Raw genomic sequence first — 25,903 nt, forward strand, 5'->3', positions numbered from 1 at the left:
TGCGGGCCTCTCCCCCTTCCCCCACTGATTGGGAATTTCAGTTTCCCCGCTACTAGGTGACTCTGGGATGTGTTTAAAGCTTATACAAGTCTAATTTTTAAAAAATCTGACCGGTAAACTGTTACAAATGAAATAATCTAGCTCATGGCTGTGTTTTTGCGGATGATTATATTGAAAGAAAATAACGTCTCTTGATAAAAACAAATGTTTCCTTTTTTTGTAAACCTAAGAAAATGAAAGTAATAGTAATAATATACTGGGCAGTCCTCTGATGACCCTCATTCCTTGTCGTTGTAATAATATATTTACAACAGAGTGTGTGGCAGAGAAAAGAAGATCCCTCTTGTACTGAGGGAGTCCCTGCCTTCCCTGACGTCTTCCACAGTTTTGAACGTCTAGATCTTCTGTAGTCGTCCCCCACCGCCTTTTTTTTTTTTTAAACAACAACAACAACAGCAGCAACAAGCTCCTGAATTTCTACTTGCAGATATTTACTGAATCTTCTTATGTGTCCGGCCCTGTGCTTGGTGTTGGGAGTTGATCTAGATGTAAACTCTATCCAGTGCCTGACATCAAGATGTCTGTGGTCTGCTTGTGGAAAAGATACATTCAGGAGTGTTTTAATTTACACTGAATGTGCAAAGTCTGATAAGACAGGCAGAAACTTTTTATTGGCAGAGTCGAGGGGGCAGAGAGAAGGGGGGTGGTACTCAGGTCTTGGTGGTACTGGGCAGGGCCTGGAGGCCTGGGGAGGAGGCCGACCGGCAGGACTGAGAGCACACAGGTGCCCACGCCCAGTGACCCAGGCAGGGGGGTTGCGAGGTCAGTGAGTGTCAGGTGTCTTTGAGGATCAGTTCAGCTGGTCAACTAGGAGGAGCTCAAACTGGGGCACATCACAATGGCCTTTCAGCATTTCATTTGTAGTGGAGTGTTAGAGTCCTTGGGGGTTTCTCCGCAGGAGGAACTCTGTAAGGTCAGGACGTTAGGAATATTCACCTGTTGGCTGTTTTGAGAGAGAGATAGGAAGGAGGCAGAAATTCAAGCGGAAAGAACCAAATTCCTGGCTTAGGATGGTGATGGGTGGGCATGGGGAGGAAAGGCGTGAGCTGAATTCATAGAAGTTGCCCGTGTTGGGGACAGAATGCCGGGAAGAGCCAAAGACTGTGTGTGCGTGCACCAGGTGAACGTGGATTTGACTTACTGACGCCAGGGTGGGTCCAGATTTGAAACTCTGGTCGTGGAAAGAGCCGATCTGGGGGCCTGTGATGGCGGGAGTGGCCTTCTCCACCTCTGCGCCTCCAGTGCCAGGCTCCAGGCTCAGGAGGTGTTCGCGGCAGGGATGGACGTGCTGGGTTTAGTTATTCACATACATGAGTTTACCCTGGGACAGGACTCGTGGGTGATTAAGGGCCAAGCAGACGTGGGTGTGGATCCTGACTCGGCCATTCCTGAGTGACCTTGAGCAAGTTACTGAATCCTTCAGTTCCCTCATCTGCAGAATGGAGGATGGTAACACTGTCTCTTGGGATAGAATGTGGTTATTCATTTTGGCTGAATGAATTATTGCCCATAACTGAGATCAAAGCTCCTGATTCCTTGGCTGTTGTCACAGGGGAGTGTGGCTGTGGCCCATGATGGGCAGAAAAGTAACAAGTTGGGGTGGAGGGTTAGCAGCTTTGGGGATGCTGGAGGGCCACGCCTGGAGGTGGGAGAGGCAGCAGACCTGAGGCAGTGGAAAGGAAGCTCTCGTTGAGGAGATGGGAAGGGGAGTGGAAAAGGAGGAGGAGGACCAGGTCAGAGAGGCAGGAGGGGACCGGGACAGGGTCAGCTGTCCAGGCAAGGGGATGCTTCAGGATGGAAAGGAAGCGAGAAGCATCAGATTCAGGGCGATCAGGGATTGTGAGGACTGAGACTGGACATAGAGTTTGCTTGTTGGGGAAGATGCCCACCAGCCTTGGAGGAGGTCACAGGAGAGCAGGAGCCAGTTTCGCCATGGGCACAGAGAGCAGCAAGGAGAAAGGGAAGATTCTGCTGGACAAAGACCTATCAGTAGAGCCAAGGGTTAAAGGCAGAATTTCTAAAATACCTCTTAAGTTTGTTCTAGCACAAGAATGGATGGGCTGAGTTACAAAGACCGTTTATAGCCCCTGTTGGCATCTGAGATCAGTGCCCCGCGGTGTGCAGGGCTCAGCCCGCGAGGCCTTGCATAGCAGCATATGCATGATAAATGAATAAAAGTATAGAGTATAATGTAATAATAAGTACTGACCCATCAATTTAATTAATGCGATAAGATACATTACCAGCAGCATCATACATGCTTTGCATCTAATATCTTATCTAACCTCCCGCCAGCTCGGGTCTAGGTGGTGGTCTCCTGTCTCCCAGCTGCGGAGGCTGGGGCCCCAGAGGTGAGACATGGTGGAGCCAGGAGTCAGTGCCGGGCGGTCCAGCCGTGGGGCCCGTGCTGTTCACAGCCACGCTGTGCCACTTCCTTTTTACACCTGAATTGTTCAGGATGAGCAGGTGGTGTTAGGTATCACATCTGATGAATCAGGAGGTCTGGAGAGGAAGACTGGACGGGGAGGGCAGGCCTGGTGGGACTGATGGAGCTGTGCGGCAGGCGGGGCGGGTGGGCCTGGGATCAGAGGCAGAGTCGCCCACTTGAGCTCAGAGGAGAGAGAGGACTGGCAGAAATACAGAGAAAGAGACATAAGGGACCTTACAGGAGCACGAGAAAGGTAGAAGGTTTCAGGAGGGGTTTTGGTGGTGAGGGAGACCCGTGGATTTTTAAGAATTGTCTCCACTGGTAGCTTGACCAGACTGAGTCCTGTTGGAGAAAGGGGGCCAGGTGAGCTCGCATGAGGGTGGGAGGTCCCCTGACCTGGGCCAATTTGCACGGCACCCCCGTGGGGCCCGAGGGTAACGGCACCAGGGAGAAGGGCTGTTGGGTCACCTGCTGCTGCTTCGATTTGCCGCCGGAAGTGGTGCTGACCAGCAGTGGGGGGCGAGGAAAGAGCCAGATTGTCTTTTTTCCCCTGTTGTGAAGAAGTCCCAGGTTTGGGAGGGAGAGAAACTCAAAGGCAGAAGAAACAAAGACTGTAGGAGGCAGAGGCACTTTGAGTTTGAGGGGTGCTGAGGCCTGGGTGGCACTGAGCTGAAGAGTGCCTGACTCAGACCTTTTTAGGCTTTTCTAGAAACCAAGTAAGCTACGTCGCTGAAAGTTGTGCTTCTCTAATAAGTGTCGCACAGGGCTGCATTTGTTATTGTTTAAAGGTTGTGACTGTTTATATCTTGTAAAGTATAATAAAAAATGAATTAGAAAAACTAAATTATGAAAACAGACACAATTGAGTACAAACCCACTTTGTTTTCTATTATTAGATTCAAAAGACACACAATTTACTTTGTGAAACTGCTTTTTAAAAAATAAAAAGGGTTTCTAAGTGCTCGCGTTTAATTTCTGAAGTCAGCTGGTCACGGACTTCTTGCAGACCCGGAACAAACACAGGCTCAGGGCTGACGGTGGGTCTCAGGCGCGTGCGTCGCACTGATGGAGCAGTCAGACTCCAGGCAGGGCGTCCCAGGGCGCGGGGTCCCCGGGCTCTTCCCAGGGCGCCCAGCCGACGCATGGCCCCTGCTGGACCCTCAACGTGTAAGCGCTTGTTAAACGGTCCTTTTCAGAGATGAGTGTTGTAGGCAGAAGAAAATTCAATTAGGATGACAGCAAGCGTTCCAAAAATAACTACAGTTTGTTCACCTGGTGGGAGGCAGCATTCCAAAGCAAAGTGGGCTATACCTTGTTTTGCAGTTTTCAAAAATCACATCTTTGTAGATTAAAAAAACCAACAAACTTAGCTTCCAGAAAGCCCCAGGTTGTTCCCGAGCTGTGTACGCCTCACATCAGCTGCTGTCTTTTGGCTGCAGGTGGTGTCGGCCGCGAAGGTGTGTGACACTGCAGATGAGTCCCCGTCGGTGAAGAGGCTCCGCCTTCTTGTGGCGGATAAAGGCTTCTCCTTCAAAGCTGGCCAGTGGTAAGTGGCCTCTCTGTGGCCCAGGGGTGGTGTCTGTGCACGGTGCCGTCTTTCCTTCTGGAGAGAACTTCGGTGGCCCCTGCTTCTCCTGAGGAGTAGGGATGCTAGGAGTTCTAGGCTGCGTCCATCCAGGCTGAGCCTGTTTCGGCATGGAGCATTGGGCTCCTTTCCAGCCTCAGAGCTCATTTTGAGTTTAAGCCCGTCACCCTCTGTTCCAGATGAAAACTGCTGCCTGGAGTTTTCCGGCTGGAAACAGCAGTAAGTTCTGGTTGGAGGACCCACGAGCTCTGGTAATCACGGTCTGGGGGATGGTTGCTAATAGAATGCACCGCAGTCACCTACCTGCTTCCGTTACGTGTGGCTGGTGGCAGCCACATGAGGGTCATGAGTTGTTACATTTGGACCAGAAAGAGGACTATGGACCAGGAGACAGCATCTCAGACAGCTCCTAGGAGCTGCTCTGAAGAGGCAGGGGTGCGGGGAGGTCAGTATCGCGTATGATTTCAGTGAGTGGGGGTGGTACGTGCAGTCAGGCACACATTTTGGCAGAGGCTTGCTGTTAGGCACAAGGAGCAGATGTCACTGCTAATAATATTAGTGCTTTTCAAAATAAGAGGAGATGAAAGAATTTGGGCTCGTAAAGTCATCTCCTGAGAATATCTAACTCTCTGACGGCCTGTTCGGCCAGTTTCCCAGAGCCCAGAGCGGCTCATTCCTGATTCCTGAAGGTCAGCGCTGCAGCGGTAGACGGCCAGGGCCAGTGTGACTCAGTCTTTGTGGAGGCAGATGGCCTGGGCCAGTTTTCATTTGGCACTGGAGATTGTTACATTTTTAAAAATTAGTCGTCCTTTTGTCGAATACAGAGTGAACTGGTTGTCTGAAAGTGGTGGTTCTAATCAGTTATACCACAGAGCTGCCCACCCTTGGACTGAATTCCTGCTTCACTCATGCCTTGTGTGGGTTGAGTTCAGACATTTTGCTGGATTTATTATCAGGATCCCCCGTCAGGCCCAGCCCACATCATGCCTCTGAGGACTGGTCAGTTTGCAGACAGGCTAGCGGCCCAGCAGCCCCCACATTCCTGCGAACGGCCTCACTGAGCTGCAATTCAAGTTGGGTTGTAAATAAAGCAACTTGTGTTTCCTTAGGAAAGGTGTGTTTGGGTGTCTGTTTCCTTTATTTAAATCAAGCACTCACGTCTAAGTGAGTTTCTGGCATGTCAGTCTTGGTAGCATTTCTTAGGAGTCAGTTGGCTAATTTTGGCAGTCCATCTGGAAATGTGGTTTTGTTCGGGGAGGATGTGTGATAATAGCACGAGTGATAATAGCAAGACGTAGCAGTCTTGTGTTGATGGTTTGCCTTTGAATGTACAGCTAGAAACAAGATGCTGATTGCAATAATTTGCGTCTGTGAAGCAATTTACTGCAATCTTTGCACGTTCCGTGATACATATTAAGTGCGTTTGGGCTGTTGCGGGGGGGTGGGCAACATCTTTACCCTTCAGAACTAGTTATTACATTGAAAGGTGCAAACTTTAATTGGAATGCTGTCTTTCCATATTTCCCCCGTGTGGAAGTGTCTGTGTCCTGTGCGTGGCACTGTCCCCGGGCCTTCCGCTCGGAATTGTGCCAAGACTCTGACCCGGCCTCCTGGTTAGAAACAGCCTGGGGTGTGTTTATCCTGCCGCTCCATGCTGTGCGTGCGAGTGTGTTAGCACTTGCAAACCATAGTTAATCTGATAAGAAACATGTCATCACACCCTAGTGATAGACAAAGAACTAGGGTCCCATGGTGGTCCTTAAGATAACATCACTCAGGGTGGGTGTTACGCACGTGGCGTCAGTGGATGGGTTTGGGAACGTCACTGACCCAGGGACTGGTTTCAGTGCACGCCCGATGGAGGGCGGACGTCGGGGGTGGTCAGCGCTGGCCCTTTCCCTGCCGGGTGTTGTCAGCACTCACTCCTGGCACCCGGACCCTCGCCTTTAGAAGGTTCCTTCCCTTCCCCTGACTTACAGCTCTGGAAGCTATGGGTTCTTCCGGATGTGTGACTTCACGGTTACACAATGGCCCTGAGGTTGGCGGCTTGGCTCCTTCCGCGCCGTTGCTGGGATGGCCCATGCACTGGGCTCCTAGATCGTCAGTTCAGCAGTGACCTCCAGGTGGCATCTGGGGGAGGGGCTGGGGAGAGGGAGCGTGGACGTGGGTGCCGTGCAGTCATGTGCTCGGTGTCAGGGTGGGGTGCTGCTGGATGTTGGGGCTATGGACCTGCCCCTCAGTGAGTGAGGGAACCTCCGGAGCTCTGGCCCGACCCCCAGTGGACACCTTCACCGTGGACCAGAGGTCAGCCCCCGGGGCTCTTCCCACTGTGTTGTGTTCTTACTGGGCCCTCCAGAGGGAACTGGTCCCTGTGCTGGGAAGGCAGTTCTGAGGACTCCAGCAGTCCAGTCCAGAGAGAAAGGCCCAAAGAGAGAACTCCCTCGGAACCACTTCTCACAATAATAGAGTGAAACCTGGGCTCCTCTAACCCACAGGCACCGCCTAGCGCCCGGCTCCTTGTGAGTCCCGCTCTTGACCTGTGCAGGATTTCTCCTCCCCAAAGGTAGGAATCCCGGGGCTCCCTCCAGGGCCTGGAGCATGCCACCAGGAGTCCTCACACAGCACTGGGCCACAGAGTCCTGGGTTCAGCACTCTTGGGGCAGGTCCGTCCCCGGGGGAGCTGTATCACAGCATCACACGCCCCGTGCTCTGGAGCCTGCCCGCCCATGTGCTCGCCTTCCCACCCACTGGCTCTGACGTGGGCAGCTTCCTTCTTTCCCTGGGCCGCAGGTCCCCTGTCCTTAAAGAGGGAATCGTGGTGTTTCTGTGTCTTGGGATTTGTCAGGCATTTAGCACAAAGCCTCATGTTTGCTTTATTGGTTTGTTTTGGTTTTTGTGATAGCCAGTGTTTCAGTCGGTCAGTTAGATCATCTGTGCTGGTGAGGCCCACGGGGCAGATGTCATTCTTAGTTCCTGGGCCATTCCCTGAAGTGAAGCTGCTGCTGGAAGAGCAGCAGGCCTGCTAGGAGTGGGCGCAGGCACGTCTCCACTGCGATGACGCCTCTTGTGCGGTCAGTACTCAACGCCAGCCTTGGGCTGCGCACAGGGCACCCACCGCCCCGGGGAGCAAGGCCAAAAAAAAGCCTTTTTGAAGAGAGACAGTGTGTCTCTGACTCTGTACAAGACAACACAAGATTTTATGCTGGAAAGTGACTGAGCTCGACTAGAGGAGGGAGAAAGGTGATTCGATTAGAGGAGCAAGATGGGAGATATAAGACCCTTCCCCTCCCCTCTAGCAGTGTAGACAGTATACAGTGAACATGCCATGTTCTGTAGCCTGACTCACACACCCACACAGAGGGGGTGCTGGGCTCCTTGACTGCATCCTTGTTCAGGCTGTGTCCTCTGTTGCTTGTCTGATGAGTGCTGTGTCTTTTTAGACCCCTCTGTGAAGTCTGTCTTAATTCCTCCCCCCCCAAGAGAATGGACTAGTTCTTCCTCTCCTCCCTCCCTGCATCCCACCCCCCAAGCAGCTTTTCTTTCTTTTTTTTTTTTTTATAAAGCAGTGGCTTTATTAGTATTTTCCTGATAAAATCAAGATCACGTATGTTGGAGCCAAGAAGAAGTCTGTACGAAGTACAGGTACCTCCAGACAGCTCCCCAGTGATGAGCATTCTCTCTCTTAAGCAGATTTTTTCATAGCCCCTTTAGTCATGTTTGTTAATTTTCCTCCCATTAGGAGGGAACGGGAACCAACACATACCTGCAGCTTTACCTTCCAACACCAGCCCCGGTGCCTGTACATGGTGGGCAGATGTTGCCTGGCGTGTTCGCCAAGTACGGTTGCTGACAGCTAACAAGTCTTGGGATTTCCTGATGAACGTTGTCCCTCAGCCGTGGTTTGTGTGCTGCTCCGTGCTGGGCCCTGGGGCTGCCTTCCGCGCAGGACCCGGCTGCCTGGTGTGTCACGCTGGATGTGGACCTGTGTGTGTGCGGGCCTCGCTGCAGAATCAGGCCCCCTCTCTGTTCTTCATACACTCCCTCACCTGGGCGGGTAGTAGGGGCCTCAGTTCTTGGCTCCAAAAGTGCTGATCCTGCAAAGGCCATTTTTAAAGAAGTGTGTGTGTGTGTCTGTTTGAAACTTAATTCTTCCTTGGAAAGGTATCTTATTAAATATGTGTTACGCATATTAAGTCCATTCAGGTGAGATTTTTCTGTAGCATTTAACGAAGGAGTCCTTTTTCTTAAAAGTAGGTTTCCAAAGTTGCTCGGGAAGAGGGATTCCCTTTCACTCACCTGACAGAAAGGCCTTTGTCAGCATCAAGCAGCAGAGGGTGCTGTAGTTCAAGACATAAAGCAGCAGAAGTAGCTCGTGGGTTTCTTTACTTTTAACACAGAAGCTGTGGGGATGCCATGTACCTCTTCTCTGAAAGCACGGAGCAGCTGTGCCAGTACATGTTAAATGTAGTCTTTTAAATTGTATCTGGTCTGAAATGAAAGGGAAATTAAGATATTCATGGGAAAGAATCGAGGGAACAGAGGTGGAAGTAGCCGTGGGCCCTTTCCTGGAGGACTTCCAGTCCAGAACTGGGTTTTTTAAGACTATAAAAAATGACCAGATGTCTGAAGGCTGTAGATCAAGTCAGTAGAGAACGTCAAGTGCTTTTCGAGTACGCTTGCTGGAGGGAAGGCTACCTGGGAGGATGATGCTTTTTGTTCTTTGACGGCTGAGAAACAGCTAGATCGGATGTTTGAGTTTCCTAGACGTGGAGATGAGAATTTTTTGTGGTGGGATTTCTTTGGTTTGTGACTAGATTTGTTACATTTCCTAGAATTCCCCACCAAAAAAAACAACACTTATGTGGCATAGAATTATTGAAGGCTTGAAACTCACAAGAGTTCTGGACCACAGGAGAGTGGTTACAAGAGAAGGAGACGTAAGACTTTAGAAATTTAGGAGGCCACACCAGCGTGTTAGTTTGTCAAATGTCAGTGAGTTTTTGTTGACTTTTTTTTTTTTTTAATACTTTTTAAAAAACTTTTATTGAGATAACTTTACATATCACAAAATTCACATTTAAAGTGCACAATTCAGTGACTTTTAGTATATTCACAGAACTGTGGGGTGATCATCCCAATCAAATTTTGGAACAACATCATTATCGCCCCAGAAATGTATGAACCTTGTACCAATTATCATTTGGTCTCCGTCCTCACCCGCTTAGGCAACCACCGTTCTGCTGTCTGTCCTGATGGATTTGCCTGTTGTGGACATTTCATACTGATGGAATTATACAACATGTGGTCTTTTTTTATGACTGGCTTCTTTCACCTAACATAATTTCACTGTTCATCTATGTGTGGTGTGTATCAGTACTTCGTTCCACCTTGTACCACGTTTTGTTTATGCATTCACCAGCTGATGAACCTTTAGGTTGTTTTGAAACCTTCAGGCTGTTACCAGTAATGCTGTTAGAACATTCATGTGCATGTCTGTGAGTGGACATATATTTTCTTTACTCTTCAGTATACACCTAGGACTGGAATCGTTGGTCATATGGTAAGTGTGTTTAACATTTTCAGGCACTGGAAAATTGTTTTCTAAAGTGGCCATGCCATTTTACATTCCCACCAGCAATCTGTAAGGGTTCTCATTTCTCCAGATCCTCACACTGTTTATTGTCTTTTTGATTATTGTCTTTTTGATCCATCCTAGTGAGTGTCAAGTGATAGCTCCTTGTGATTCTGATTTGCATTTCCCTCGTAACTAATGATGTTGGGCATCTCTTATGTACTTATGTATCTTTTTTGGATGATGTTTATACAAATCCTTTGCCCATTTTTTATTTGAGTTGTCTTTTTATTACTGACTTGAAAGAGTTCTTTAAACAGCCTGTGTACAAGTCCCTTATCAGATACATGAATATACTTTTTCCCATTCTGTGGGTTGTCCTGTAACTTTCTGGATGGTATCATTTGTAGCACAGTTTTAATTTTATGCAGTCTAGTTTTTCCATTTTTCCTTTAATCTTTGTGTTTTGGTGTCATTTCTAAGTAACTTGCCATGAAGAGTTACCTCTGTGTAAGTCTTCTAAGAGTTTATAAGTTTTAGCTTTTACATTTAAGTCTGTGGCCTATTTTGAGTTAATTTTTGTATGTGGTGTGAGGTTGGGATCCAGCTTTATTCTTTTTGTGTGGATATTCAGTTGTCCTAGTACCCCTTGTTGAGAAGACTGTTCTTTTGCCATTGAATTGTGTTGGTATCCTGTTGAAAACCAGTGGCCATAAATTTAAGAGTTTATTTCTGGGTTCTGAATTCTTTGTCATTGATATATACCCCTGTCCTTATACCAGTACCACACTCCCTTCATTACTGTAGATTTATGGTAAGTTTGAAATCAGAAGGTGTGAATCCTCCATATTTATTCTTCTTTATTAAGTTTGCTTTGATGATTCTGGGTGCCTTGATTTCATATCAGTTTTATGATCAACTTGTCAATTTCTGGAAAGAAACCAGCTGGGGTTTGATAGGTATGGCATTGAATCTGTAGACCAATTTGGGAACTACTGCCATTTTAATAATACTAAGTCTTCCAGTCTGTGAACATTGGAAGCTTCTCTGTTTCTTTAGATCTTCTTTGATTTTATTTTTTTATTGAAGTATTGTTGATTTACAATGTTGTATTAGTTTCAGGTGTACAGCAGAGTGATACACATATTCTTTTTCAGGTTCTTTTCCATTGTAGGTAATTACAAGATATTGAAAATAGTTCCCTGCGCTGTAGAGTAGGTCCCTGTTGTTTATCTATTTTATATCGTTTGTATCTGCAAATCCCAAACTCCCAATTTATCCCTCCCCCCATTCCCTCCTGGTAACCATAAGTTTCTTTTCTATGTGAGTTTCTCTCTGTTTTGTAACAAAGTTCATTTGTGTCCTTTTTTAGATTCCACATATAAGTGATATCATACTGTATTCTTTCTCTGTTTGGCTTCATTTAGCACGACAGTCTCTAAGTCCAACCACGTTGCTGCAAGCAGCACTATTTCATTCCTTTTATGGCTGAGTCGTATCCCATTGTATAAATATACCACAACTTCTTTAGCCAGTCATCTGCTGGTGGACATTTAGGTTGCTTCCATGTCTTGGCTATTGTAAATATTGCTGCTGTGAACATTGGGGTGCAGGTGTCTTTTCAAATTAGAGTTTTCTCTGCGTATGTACCCAGGAGTGGGATTGCTGATCATACAGGAAGTCTGTTTTTAGTTTTTTTATGGAAGCTTCATACTGTTCTTCATAGTGGCTGCACCAGTTTACATTCCCACCAAGTGTAGGAGGGTTCATTTTTCTCCACACCCTCTTCAGTATTTGTTTGTAGACTTTTTAATGATGGCCATTCTGTCTGGTGTGAGGTGATACCTCATTGTAGTTTTGATCTGCATTTCTCATATAATTAGTGATATTGATTATCTTTTCATGTGCCTGTTAGTCATCTGTATATCTTCTTCAGAGAAATGTCTATTTAGGTCTTCTGTCCATGTTTTGATTGGGTTGTTTGTTTCTTTGATATTAAGGTATATGAGCTGTTTGTGTGTTTTGGAAATCAGTCCCTTGTCGGTCTTACTGTTTGCAAATATTTTCTCCTATTCCGTAGGTTACCTTTTCATTTTGTTTATGCTTTCCTTTGCTGCACAAAAGCTTTTAAATGTAATTAGGGCCCACTTGCTTATTTTTGCTTTTATCTCCATTACTGTAGGAGATGGAGCCAAGAAAAATATTGCTGGGATTTAGGTCAAAGGGTGTTCTGCCTATGTTTTCCTCTAGGAGTTTTAGAGTATCCAGGCTTGTATTTAGGTCTTTAATCCATTTTGAGTTTATTTTTGTATATGGTGTTACAGATTGTTCTAATTTCATTCTTTTACAAGTAACTGCCCAGTTTTCCCAGCACCACTTACTGAAGAGACTGTCTTTTTGCCATTGTATAGTCTTACTTCCTTTGTCGTAGATTAATTGGCCCTAAGTGCATGGATTTATTTCTGGGCTTTCTATCCTGTTCCATTGATCTGTATGTCTGTTTTTGTGCCTGTACCATATTGTTTTGGTTACTGTAGCTTTGTAGTATAGTCTGAAGTCAGGGAGTGTGATTTCTCCAGCTGCATTCTTTCTCAAGACTGATTTGGCTATTCAGGGTCTTTTGTTTTCATACAAATTTAAAAAAATTTTTTTTCCAGTTTTGTGAAAAATGCCACTGGTAATTTGATAGGGGTTGTATTGACTCTGTATATTGCCTTGGGTAGTATGGCCATTTTAACAATATTGATTCTTCCAATCTAAGAATATGATATATCTTTTCATCTGTTAATGTCTTCAGTTTCTCTCATCAGTGTCTTGTAGTTTACGGAGGCACATCTTTTCCCTCCCTATGTAGGTTTATTCCTAGGTATTTTATTCTTTCTGATGCAGTGGTAAATGGGATTGTTTCCTGAATTTCTTTTCCTGCTGTTTCATTGTTAGTGTACAGAAATGCAGCTGATTTCTGTATATTACTAATTTTGTATCCTGCATCTTTACCAAATTCATCGATGAGCTCTAGTAGTTTTCTGGTAGTGTCTTTAGGGTTTTCTATGTATAGTGTCATGGTATCTGCATATGGCGACAGTTTTACTCCTTCCTTTGCAATTTGGATTCCTTTTGTTTTTCTTCTGACCGCTGTGGCTGGGTCTTCCCAGACTGTGTTGAATATGTGGTGAGAATGGGCAGCCTTGTCTTCTTCCTGGTCTTACAGGAAATGCTTTCAGCTTTTCACCACTGAGTATGATGTTAGCTGTGGGTTTGTCACATATGGCCTTTATTATGTTGAGGTATGTTCTGCCTCAATTTATTCTGCTGTTAATTTCTTCTAGTGTTTTCTTCATTTAGTTACTGTATTCGACTCTGGTTGGTGGTTCTTTATATCTTCTGAGTCTGTGTTGAAGACTGCTAGCTTCTCACTCTGTCTCAGGTAGATTGCCCATTTCCACATCATTTAGTTCCTCTTCTGGAATTTTATCTTGGGCCTTTGTCTGGAACATATTCCTCTGCTGCCTCATTCTGTCTAGATTTGTAGGCTAGTTAAGTTTCTCGACCTTGGAGAAGGTACACTTCCCTCCCGTCGCCCAGGGGCCAGCTGGTCCCAGGGTTGTGTCTGTCCTGCATTTGTGGACTCTTCCGCAGGCTACAGGAGTGCAGTTTTCTTGCTTTGGTGTCTGCCGCCTGGTAGGTGAGGCTGGACTAGCGGCTGGTGCAGGCTTCCTGGTGGGAGGGGCTGGTCCCTGTCCACTAGTGGGTGGAGCTGGGTCCTGCCCCTCTGTCTAGGGGCGTGTCTAAAGGCAGCTGTGGGCTCAAGAAGTTTTTAGGCAGCCTGTCTGCTGATGGGTGGGGCTGTGTCCACATCCAGTTAGTTGTTTGGCCCAGCACTGGAGCCTCCAGGCTGTTGGTGCCAATGACCCAAGCAAGAAGTCAGCCTCCAGGAAGGAGAGTTCCTGCAGATGAATACTCCCCAATACATGTGTGTACCACCGTGTCTGTGTCCTCAGGGTGAGCTGCAGCCACCCCGGCCTCCCCAGGAGACCCTCCAAGACCAGCAGGTGGATCTGACCTAGGCTCCTATGAAGTCACTGCTCTTGTCCCTTGGTCCCCGTGAGTGTGAGATTTTGTGTGCATCCTTTAAGAGTGACGTCTCTGTTTCCCCTAGTCCTGTAGAACACCTGCACTTAAGCCCCGCTGGCCTTCAAAGGCAAACACTCGGCGGGGCTCCTCTTAACAGGTGCTGGACACCCAGGTGGGGAGCCTGACGTGGGGCTCAGAACTCTCATCCTGTGGGGTAATCTCTGCAGTGTATTCTCTAGTTTGTGGGCCGCCCACCTAGGGGGTGGGATTTGATTATATTGCAAGCCCACCCCTCCTGCCTGTCTTGTTGTGTTTGCTTTATGTCTTTAATTTTGGAAGATCTTTTCTCATAGGTTCCAGTCTTTATCAGTGGTCATTCTGAAGTTGTGATTTTGTGTTCATGAGAGCAGGTGAGCTCCGGCTCCTTCTGCTCTGCCATCTTGGCCATCACCTAGCTCTTCTTTAATTCTTCTTCTGAATAATGTTTTCAGTGTACAAATTATACTGCTTTTTAAAAATTTATTCCTATTTATTATTTCTGTGCTATTATAAATAGAATTCCTTTTCTTAATTTCACAGATTGTTCATTGCTACTGTGTAGAAATACAGTTTTTTGTTATTATATCCTGCAACTTTAAACTTACTAATGGTAATATATTAATAGCAAATTCCTTAGGATTTTTTAAGATGTTATGTCATCTGCAATTTCTTTCTAATCTGGATGTCTTTTATTTCATTTTGTTGCTTAATTGCTTTGGCTAGAACCCCTAGTACATTTCTACTCAGCATTTCTACTCGGAGCTAAGGGGGATATTTTCAGCCTTTCACCATTAAATATGATGTTAGCTGTAGATACTGTGTAGTTGCCTTTATCAAGTTGAGGAAGTTACCATTTATTCCTGGTTTGTTGAGTGTTTTTATTATGCAAGGATGTAGAATTTTGTCAAATGCCTTTTCTGTACCTATTGAGATGATCACATGGGTTTCATCCTTTATTCTGTTAAACAGTTTATTCGATTGATTGATTTTCATATGTTAAATGAATCTTGTATTCCTGGGATTTTTTGCATCTATGTTCACAGGGGATAATGATCTATAGTTTCTTTTTTTCTCATTTTTTTAATTGAGTTAGTTTACAATGTATCAATTTCTGATGTACAGCACAATTTTTCAGTCATACATGAATGTACACATATTCGTTTTCATATTCTTTTTCACCATGAGCTACCACAAGATCTTGTATATATTTCCCTGTGCTATACAGTATAAACTTGTTCATGTATTCTATATATACCTGTCAGTATCTACAAATCTCAAATTCCCAGTCTGTCCCTTCCCAACCCTCTTCCCCCCTGGCAACCATAAGTTTGTATTCTGTGTCTGAGTCTGCTTCTGTTTTATGTTTAAGTTCATTTGTCTTTTTTTTTTTTTTTTTAAGATTCCATGTATGAGTGATATCATGTGGTATTTTTCTTTCTCTTTCTGGCTTTCTTCACTTAGAATAATATTCTCCAGGGACATCCATGTTGCTGTAAATGGCATTATGTTGTCATTTTTATGGCTGAGTAGTATTCCATTGTATAAATATACCACAGCTTCTTTATCCAGCCATCTGTCAGTGGACATTTAGGTTGTTTCCATGTCTTGGCTATTGTAAATAGTGCTGCTATGAACATTGGGGTGCAGGTGTCTTTTTGAATTAAGGTTCCCTCTGGATATATGCCCAGGAGTGGGATTGCTGGGTCATATGGTAAATCTATTTTTAGTCTTTTGAGGAATCTCCATACTGTTTTCCACAATGGCTGTACCAAACTGCATTCCCACCAGCAGTGTAGGAGGGTTCCCTTTTCTCCACACCCTCTCCAGCATTGATCATTTGTGGACTTTTGAATGATGGCCCTTCTGTCTGGTGTAGTTTTGATTTGCATTTCTCTGATAATTAGTGACATTGAGCATTTTTTCATTTGCCTGTTGGCCATTCGTCTTCATTGGAGAATTGCTTGTTTAGGTCTTCTGCCCATTTTTGGATTGGGTTGTTTGTTTTTTTCTTTTTAATTTGTATGAACTGTTTATATATTCTGGAGATCAAGCCTTTGTCAGTTTTATCTTTTGCAAATATTTTCTCCCATTCCGTAGGTTGTCATTAATGGTTTCTTTTCTTGTGATATCTTTGTCTGGTTTTGGTATAGGGTAATACTGAAATAGAATGAGTTAAGAAGTGTTCTAAAGTTTTGGGGGAAGAATTTGAACGACTAGCATTAATTCTTCTTTAAGTGTTTGGTAGAATTCACCATCTGGACTTACCCTTTTTTTTGTGGGAGGTTTAAAAATTACTAATTCAATCCATTTACTTGTTATGGGTCTGTTCAGATTTTCTTCTTCTTCTTGAATCCAGTTGGGTAGTTTGTGCTTTTCTAGGAATGCATTCATTTCATGTAAGTTACCTAATATTTTGGTCTTACAGTTGTTCATAGACTTCCTTTATATATATATGTATGTATTTTTTTTTGTAAGGCTGGTGATAACATCCCGTATTTCATTCTTGATTTTAGTAATTTCATCTTTTCTCCTTTTTTTCTTGGGCACTCTAGCTAAAAGTTTGTCAGTTTTGTTTATTTTGTTACCGACTTTAAAATTGTTTCAACAGTTTAATTTATTTGCTTTTCTTTGTAGGGTTGATTTCTTCATCCCAGGAGTATCTGTGGTTGGTGGGTTCTCCATATGCTCCAGCCCTAGACTGCTAGAACAAGACAGAATGATAGACTTGGCAGTGAAGTATACGAACCACCCTCCTGCTCTCTGGGTTCACAATCAGGTGAGCAAGCCTCTGTGTAAACTTGGAGATCTGGGCTCTCTGCCTCCCACAAAATCTGTGTTCAGCTCACTTAATCCACCTAAGGAACAAAGGCTTGAGTGATGGGGCTTATGCTCCCAGAGGACTCTTGTGCAGCCAGAACTCAGACTCCAGAAAGGTTAAAGTATCAGGATCTTCTTGATGCACTGAGGATGATGCAGAGATGCTCTGGGGCCTGGAAGTACCTTCTGGGTCACCAGACAGTATTCAGTTGATTTCCTCCTTTAGGATTAAAACATTTTGCTTTATATGTAAGTTTTTGAAAATTGGCTTTCTGTATATCCTATAAATGGTATATCTATAAATCAGATTATTTTGTCCTAATCCACCTACATAAAGGGAATTAAGCTATCATTCTGTCATCATTTAGAGGGGAAACGATCTCTGATTACTTACTTCTCATGCCCAGAGAGTGGTGCCACTGCCTGTCCGTTTCAGTCTCCAGAGAGCTCTTCACACGTGATTCTGAGCAGGAGTCCACATTTGCTGCTGACAACTCATGCTTCCCTGTGGGACTCAGCACAGCCCTACATGAGCTCAGAACAGATCAGTTACTTGTCTTCTTAGTTTTTGACCCTTGTCCCTTTTACTGCCATCCCCTTCGCTTCCAGCATGTGCTTCTGTACTTGCCAATAACCTCCACCCCATCCCAGGCACCTTCTTGTCCCCTTTACCACAAAGGAATGTACCAGGACAAATACCGTAGATACAGATAAGCTGATTTTTAAATTTATGTGGATGGGCAAAGGAGCTAGAATAGCAAAAAGTTTTGAAAAAGGAGACTAAAGTGGGAGGAATCACGTTACTCAAATTTAAGATTAAAATAAAGCTGCAGGAATCAAAATAATGTGGTATTGATGAAAGGATAGAATGTAGATCAATGGAACAAAGAGTTCGGAAATAGACTGACACACCACTGGCCTTTTTTTTTTCTTCAAATGGAGGTACTGGGGGATGGAAGCCGGCACCTCATGCATGCTAAGCACGTGCTCTACCACTGAGCTCTGCCCACCCCGCTGGCCTTTTGATTTTTGACAAAGATGCTAAAGAAAGTCAATGGATAAAGAGTAACCTTTTCAACAAATAATGCTGGAACAATTGTCTATTCATATGCAAAAAAAGAACCTTGACCTAAATCTCATACTTTATATTCAAAGTTAACTCAAAATATGTTGTAGGTGTAAGTATAAAATGTGAAACTAGAAAGGTTTTAGAAGAAAGCATAGGAAAGAAATATTCTGAACTGGAGGGTAGGCAGAGTCCTTAGACCTGACACCCAAAGCAAGATCCATAAAAGGGATGGTTTATGTATTTGACTTAATCGAAATCAAAACTTTGCAAAATACACTGTTAACAGAATTTTTAAAAACAAGCTATAGACTAGGAAAAATATTTGCAAATTAGATGTCCAGCAAAGGACTTGTATCCAGAATACATAAAGAACTCTCAAAAGTCAGCAAAAAGAAAACAGCACAGTTTTACAAGGGGCAAAGGGACTGAACACACACTGCATGAGAAAGGACATCAGGATAGCGAACAAGCAGTGGAACGGTGCTCGACGTCATTAGGGAGTTGCAGATTATAGCCACACACAGTGGAATACCTCTGCAGACCCGTTAGGCTGACCAACATTAAAAATATCCACACCACCAAGCGCTGCCAAGGACGTGCAGCAACTGGAACTCTGACGCTGCTTATGTTTCCACAGGAGTGCAGGACACCACAGCCATTCTAGCAAATGTTTTGGCAGTTTCCTAGGAAATTCAGTATACACTTACCGTGATACCCAGCAGTACCACTCCTAGGTACTCATACTATAGAAGTCAGACAGCTGCTCTCTGAAAACCTGTACGTGAGTGTTTATAGTGGTTCTGTTCGTAATTGGCAAAAACCAGAAACAACCCAAATGTCACTCAGTGGGTGACTGGGTAAAACTGTGATACACTCACGCAGTGTGTACTGTGCTTCACTTCAGTGCGCTTTGCAGACAAATGAGTTTTTTTTTAACTGAAGGTTTGTGGCAACCCTGCAATGTCAGATGATTGTTAGCATTTTTTTTAGCAAAGTATTTTTTAAATTAAGGTATGTATATTGTCTTCTTAGACATTGCGCCCATAATATTCATTTTAGACACAACACTATTATTGCACACTTAATAGACTGCGGTACAGTGTGAACTTTTATGTGAACCTGGGAAACCAAAAGATTGACTTGACTTACTTTATCTCAGTGGTCTGGAACCAGACGCGCAGTACCTCCCAGGTCCGCCTGTGTTGTTAGTTAGCAGTAAAAAGAGATGAACTGTGGATGCTCACAGCAGTGTGGGCCAGTCTCTGTGGTGTTCTGCTGAGGGAAAGAAGCCAGTCTCAAAGGCTATATTCTCTGTAATCCCATTTATGCCACAATCTGGAAGACAAAAATATGATGATGGAAACAGATCAGTGGTTAGGGCGGGGGTGGGGGGATGTGAGCAGAAAGGGACGGCACATGGGAGTTTGGGGTGATGGGACTGTTCAGTATCTTGATTTTGGTGGTAGGTACACTTCCCTATGTCTGTGCTAAAATTCACAGAACTGTACAACAAAATAAGTGTTACTTTAAGGTACCTTAAACAGTAAAGGATGTCTGAATCTATAGCAGCGAAAAGAATATATATTCTTCTTATAGTTTACATGTCGAGTTGTGTCTGTTTACACATTTCCAGCTGCTTGCTTTATTATTTCCATTGTAAACGTATCCTGTCACGTTTTTCCCTCTGACCTCTGCGTCTTCCCTTTGGCGTGGTCTCAGCAGCCTCACTCCTCTCGAGACGCTGTTTGGATTTTCCGCCCATCACTGTCTCTAGGCTGCATCCTGTGTCAAAGTGTTACCCTAGAGGTGGGACCAGCAAGGGGTCCATGTGCCCAGCTCCTAGTGCCACGAGCCCCCTCCAGTCGTCAGCTGCCTGTGAGACCGTTGACCTGGCCCTGCTCCAGAGTGCCCTGCTTGGTTTCATGCCTCATTGGCACGTCAGTGAGGGAGCTATTACTGAATGCAGGGTCGAGGCCCCACGCACCGTGAGGCCAAACCGAAACATTGGAGTTTGGAGCAGAGGAAGGCGAACGGGTAGCTCGTGCCCCAAACACCCCAAGCTCCCTCGTAGGGTTCTAGCTGAGCCTTTTTAAAGGCCAGGTGAGGAGGGGCGTCCCGGGATCTATGATCAGCTTCGCACAGTTCCCTGATTGATAGTGCTCGGCCCTTAGGCGCCAGAAGGTCCGGGGTCTCACGATCATCATGTAGTTAATATCTTCCCTTTGGTGGTGGTTTTAGCATCTGAAAGCCTTAGGCAATACCCATGAGATGCTATTATCTGAGTCCTTCAGGGAGGAGCTGCAGCAGAGGATGTGGGGGAAGGGCCTGTCCTGGGAAGGCACCCAGGTATCCTGTCACATTTGGTCACAGGTCCCCCTTTTCCTGGAGCCCTCTCGGTCTTAAGGCGAACAGGTGAGGGGCAGGAAGGGGAGTGATGTTTTGGATAGGTTCGTCATCAGCTCGGCAGAGGCACTCGCTTTCAACCTCGAATCCTGTTCCATCCTCCCCTGATCTGTCAGGGGACCGGGTAACGACTGCTCTGGCTACTTCCTGCTGAAACGGGGTGCAGTCCTACCTTGATTGGGGAGTGGGTACCAAATTGGAAATATCCCCAAGTTCCAAGTCCGGGATCCGAGCCTTGTATGATTAAGCTCATTCCCTGAGGAATTCAGGAGAATAAGCCTGAAGACCAGTCTGGACCTGGCACTTGGAAGCCAGGTAACCAGTTGTCTACTTTTATTTGAGTAGCTTTTAACTTTTGATGTACTAACATAGGCATAACAAGAGCTGTTGGCCACTGTGCGTGTCTCCTTTTTTCTGCTAACATCTGATCTAAAGCAATTTTATTGTCTGAAAATTTAGTAGTTATAAGAGGAGACCTTGAGGTCGTAAGGTTGCAGCTGCCACCTGCCAGCAGACACTGCTTTGAGAATGGCTGGTGGCATCCTGAGTCTGACACAGCTCAGAGATTTCGAGTTCTCAACAATACAGGAACGTGTCTGAGATCACCCACAGTGGCCACCTAGGTTTACCTCAGAGGTCTGAACCACAGCTACTCCATTTCTGACTTTCAAGTGCAGGCCCCTCCTCAAGGCCAAAGCAGGTGTGCAGTGCCTGTCCAAAAGGCCGTGAAAACAGGCCACTTTGGTCAGCAAAGTTTAAGTCAAACCATGCATAAGCCAGAATGACTTCCTCATACCTCTGTATGTGCAGACTTCCCCGTTTGTTTCCTCTTTCGATTACTAATCTTTCAGTAGAAAGCACTGATGATCAAAATATCTGTCCCTTGAAGCTGAAGTGATGGCTCCTGTCCCAGGTCCAGATAATGTCCCTCGGTGCCAGGCCTCCGTTACATTTGCCTGGTTATCCATGTTGGGGGAAAACAAACCAGATAAGGTGAACAGGCTCAGAGGTATGTTAACAGGCAAACCCTTTACAGGCCATACATTTTATCACTTACACCCAGTTGTCACACAGGCATCGTACATGTGCTTTTAGCAGCAGACTTAAAGCACGCAGTGGTACACATCATGAGTAGTTACCGTCTATGACAGCTCCAGTAGACAGTTCTCTTTCTGTCCTAAACATTGGGGGCAATATTGATAGGGAGACAAACATCTGGTGAACAGTTTAATTAAAAAAAAAAGATCAAAAGCCAATAGTATTTCAGACAACCGGATAATTATAACCGTATTCATCAGTTCACTCAGTCTTACGTAATTAATCCATTTACTAAGTTTTATGAAATCAGAGTTTTCCTTAGACTTTGAAAGTCTCTTACCGAGCTCAGCAATATGATTGAAGAGAGACCTGTACTTGTCAGAGTCCCTTTTATGAATCTTCTTGAAGATGAAGCAGTTTCGCAAAGCACCTGCTTAACTGTGAGTGATGAAAGACTGAAAAAGGCAAGGTGAAAGATCTGATTACAGTGTTTTTGACAAAGAACTTAATCAAGTTGCCATGGCATACAACATTCTAAGATAACAGCCAGAATTATGACTTACAGCATTATGCCAGGACACATCCAAACTTCAGAAACTCTGTGTAATTTCTCACATATCTATATTAATAGCATTTATCCATACCATATAATCTGAGGAGGCTTAACACTCATTTGATAACGCTTCCCATGTAATTTAACATACCAGTCAATCCTAGTTAGTTTAATTATTTTTCTCTGAGATGCCTCAGGGGCTCTTTGAAGCATCCCAAAGTTAGCTGAAGTCAAAAGAACGTTAATTAGAATTTGATAGGAAGTTTGTCAAAATAATCAAAAAGTTACACACATTTGTTATCAGAGGCATTCTAAGTAAACTTGTTCTCTTACAGAGGAACCAGATCTAGTCCTGCACCAGCCTACTTTTAATAACAAAATCCGTTTATCTAATTAAGTTTAATCCAATCTCAGCCTGACCATGCACAGAACTGCTTTTTTAGGGCCCCCTTTCCACAACTTTCTGTATCCATATTAGTTTGTCCCTTATTTTTTTCCCCCATCTAGAAACAACCACATCACTTTCTTTTCCCTCAACAAAATGCAACTCCATTCCTCAGTTTCTTAGTCAAAATATATATCCTACTTTCCTACTGTATACTGAAATGTTTTCTCCATTATTTTCAGTAGCTTTCATTACATATTTAAATTTGAATCCTCAACTCTTAAAAATCTTAATTTCTAGTGAATGTCTCAGCGTCTTACTTTGGTCGGGAATGACGTATTCAACTATTTGATAAACTTCCATCATTTAACTTAATTTAGCACAACTCTAAAATTTCAAGTTACCAGATGTCTTGGAGAGATCATTTTTAAGTAGACATGTCTAAAACATAACCATTTCTAAGGAGTTCACCCAAAGCTCTTAAATCTTTTGCATTTAATTTCACCTGTAATAATTTCATCATACCAAGTTGGTCATTTCTTTCTGCTGACGAACTCTGCATCAGAAACGTGAACTTACTGACCTTCAGTAACCCTAGTTACCGCAAGAGACATGTCTGTACTGATCATATCAACAAGCCTAAGCTAGTTCTAATATCAGGTGTCAGTGCAATATTAAATATTTCCTAGGTCACATGAGCCTTTAATTTGTTGTCTAGCTGCTTCTGTACTTAAAAGTGTTTACTAATTAAATACTCTTAAGTCAATTAAATAGAGCTCATTCACAAGTTATTTTCTTTAAGTGAAGACAGAACCAGAGATCTCATAGTTTTTCCACCTGAGTTCAAAAAACCCTCTTTCCTTGAGAGCCCAGGTAAATCATTACATCTCAAAGGCATAGGAAGAGAAATGCAAAACCCTTTTACAAAACCCCACCACCTTGGCTATCTTTGGGGATTTTTTTTTTCCAGTTCCCAAATATCCACTTCAGTTTAAAGAAATAACAGTAGTAGACTATATCTATATAGATATATCTATATAGATGTAGTTACATAGATATAACCACACTCTCACACTCACATGCAAAACCAGGGAGAGAACAGGATTTGAACTCAGGTACCGAAACCTCCTCACTCGCTCACACACTCTCTCTCTCACGTACATACACTCACACTCAAGGTAAAAGCCAAACTGCAAGCCGCCCACTTTGCTGTAACAGCGGAGCCACTAGGGCCACTGTTCTCCAGATCTCAGGGAGTCCTGAGCCCACACAGTTAAATTAAAAAATTTTTTTTCTTTCATTTATGAGAGCATAACTGAAGATCTACCAGTTTTGTAAAATACAGCCTTAGGGAATATAAGGTGGAACAGAGCTCTGATCATTCATCCTCATTATTCACTGATGTTATCAGACCTCAAGCAAACAATAGTTCAAAACGGTCTCTCAGGGTCACAGTTCCTTAGACCCAAAAAGGGAAACTCCTGACCAGTGCCCCATCAGAGACGAAGCTGAATGAAAGACCAAGGCTAAAAAGGGAACATCCCGATGGATGCTCTGCCCCAGGCGAGGCCAACGCAAGAGGGAGGACACACATGAGCCAGATACTTAAAGACATCTCAGCCGGCCAGTGCAAGTGCTGACACACACACCCCAAACATGTTGCCGTAAACAGAAGCTCAGATGAGATGTAGCCCCCCAATTCCACTTCCTCTCCCAGACAGAGGCTCCACAGTGGCCCTGCTCCCGAAAGAGAACGGACCCAGCAGGGCTCCCAGTGAGCCCAGAATGACCCACTTTCCAGGAGGGAAGGAGCCCGGGTGGAGCAGGGAGAATCTTCCATCCTGCACAGCCGGAGTGGCTCACCCCAAAACCAGACACACACACACAAACAGCAGATAAGGTTTGGTCACACAGATAAGAGGGGAAGTGTCGCCTAAAAATTCCACTTCCACCCCCAGACGAGGCCTCCAGACGGGTGGGCCTGGCTCTCAGAGGGCCAGGGACCCGGAGGGGCTCACGATGAGCCCGGGGCAGCTCCCTTAGCGGAGGGACCGAGCCCAGACAGAGTGGGGAGGGTTCCCGGCCCGTGCGAGCTGGAGACACTCACCCCTGGAGACACTGAGTGTGGATGCAGTTCCAGGCGGTTCTTGGCTCCAAACAGCCTCGTCCCAAGGCAGACTTGAACTCAGTGAGAGTCCCTCCTGGTTCCCGGAGCAAAGTGAGCTCCTGCCTCTACTGAGACCCAGGGAAGGAGCTGCCCTCGGCCGGGGCCGACCCTCCCTAGGCTCAGGCTCCCCGCTGGCTTCCCCGAAACTGCCTGAACATGAGTCCATGTGCCCCATGCATGGTGAGGCCAAACAAACCGAAATGCTGGAGTTTGCAGCAGAGAAACATTCACTGCTGGGCCGAGCAAGGAGAATGGGTGGCTTGTGCCCAAAACCCTAACCGCCCCCACCAACAGTTCCAGCTGAGACCTTTTAAAGGCTCTGTTGAGGAAGGGCGTCCCAGGGTCTGTGACCAGCTGTGCACAGTTCTGATTGGTCGATGATGGTCAGTCCTTAGGTGCCTGGTCTGGGGTCATGTGCTCTTGATCATCATGTTAATTTCTCCCACCTGGTGGTGGTTTTCAGCATCTGAAAAACGCAGGAAATAGTCATGATATACTATTACCTGGGTCCTTCAGAGAGGAGCTGCAGCAGAGGACATGGGGGAGGGGTCTGTCCCAGGAAGGGCCCCCAGGGTCCTGCTGGGTTGCAGAACTTACTCTGAGAGGCTGTAGGAAATCTCCAAGTGGCATTGCTTGAATGCACATCCTAATTGTAGTGCCTGCTCCACTCTGCTCAGGGGGAGTTGCATGCAGCCTTATGGAGTCAAATTTTTCTTCGAACCATTCTTACTTGGCTGTTTTCCTTCTGGGGATTTGCCTTATTTAAGCTATTAGAGTGGACAATAAAGACATGTGAGTGTCTATGTGGCAGCAGGCCACTCTGTTGGGATGGAGAATAAAGTGCCTTAAATGTCTTCCTTCCTTTTATCTGCCTTGGCTCAAGCTCCTGGCAGGGTAAAGGGTTCTAGGCAGCTATTGTGTGCCGGGCTCCAGTGGCTTTGGAAAAGCTGTTGATTTCCCAGGGAAAATCTATACTCAAATCAGATACATCGCTGTGTAATTGATGGTCATGTCCCTTTCCTCACTTCCATTTTATACTGTCTGGTACTCTGAGTCTTGTGTTCACGCTACCCTGGCAGTTTTTATTGATCAACAAAAGACAAAGATGGCTTTTGATTCTTACCAGATGCTAGCAAATTAGGAGAGAGATCTATGGAAGATTATTTTGTCACTAAGGAGACAACAGGCTTCTTGAGTGTTATCTTTCCCCGGGGGCCCATTTTCTTGCCAAACTTTAGGGTCGAAAATACTCTGGTTTCTAAAAACAATAACCTAAAGTGTTTGTTGTCATTACTAAGCGTGCTAACACAACCACTGGAGAGAATTATTTTCTCTCTCGTTTCTTAGCCTCTCTCACGCTGAGATTCTTAGAGATAAAGAGAGAAATATACAGGCAAAGAAGAAGAGGACAGGGGTAGAGAGATTAAATCCCATCTCATCATTCGGCAGAGCTTCCCGGACCACAAGATTTCTGTTTTCCAGACTTGAAAGGGTGGAGTGTATTAAACCACTCTGGTATAGCCCGTGTGGTGAGTCCTAGTTTGTAGTTATTCCTAACAGAAGGCTCCCTTGGTGCTATTGTATTTTGTCAGAAATGAAAACCCACTTAACCATCCTTCGTGTGAAACTCTCCTACGTATTTAAAACAGTTGAGTTCAGATGGGGTTTTTTTCCCCTCAGAGGAAGGTGTTCCATTCATTTAACAGTTCTTTA

The 25,903-nt window shown here is 45.0% G+C and overlaps 1 protein-coding gene and 1 long non-coding RNA gene across 7 annotated transcripts in view; one reads left to right on the forward strand and one right to left on the reverse strand.

Moving 5' to 3' along the window:
* Positions 1 to 25,903, forward strand: part of OXNAD1 (oxidoreductase NAD binding domain containing 1) — a 60,094-nt gene that overhangs the window by 29,806 nt on the left and 4,385 nt on the right. For all 6 annotated transcript variants that reach the window (XM_064490902.1, XM_064490903.1, XM_064490901.1 and 3 more), the window contains 2 exons: positions 3,928 to 4,034; positions 16,393 to 16,534. In XM_064490902.1, coding sequence (XP_064346972.1) covers positions 3,928 to 4,034; positions 16,393 to 16,534 — 249 coding nt within the window. The remainder of the gene's footprint in view (positions 1 to 3,927; positions 4,035 to 16,392; positions 16,535 to 25,903) is intronic.
* LOC135322387 (uncharacterized) lies at positions 18,729 to 21,225 on the reverse strand. Its single transcript, XR_010382897.1, has 3 exons — positions 21,105 to 21,225; positions 20,844 to 21,003; positions 18,729 to 18,979 (listed from the first exon to the last, which is right to left on the reverse strand). It is a non-coding gene; the product is annotated as an uncharacterized LOC135322387 (long non-coding RNA).

The sequence above is a fragment of the Camelus dromedarius genome, chromosome 2, assembly GCF_036321535.1.
Source record: "Camelus dromedarius isolate mCamDro1 chromosome 2, mCamDro1.pat, whole genome shotgun sequence".
Lineage (NCBI taxonomy): Eukaryota > Metazoa > Chordata > Mammalia > Artiodactyla > Camelidae > Camelus > Camelus dromedarius.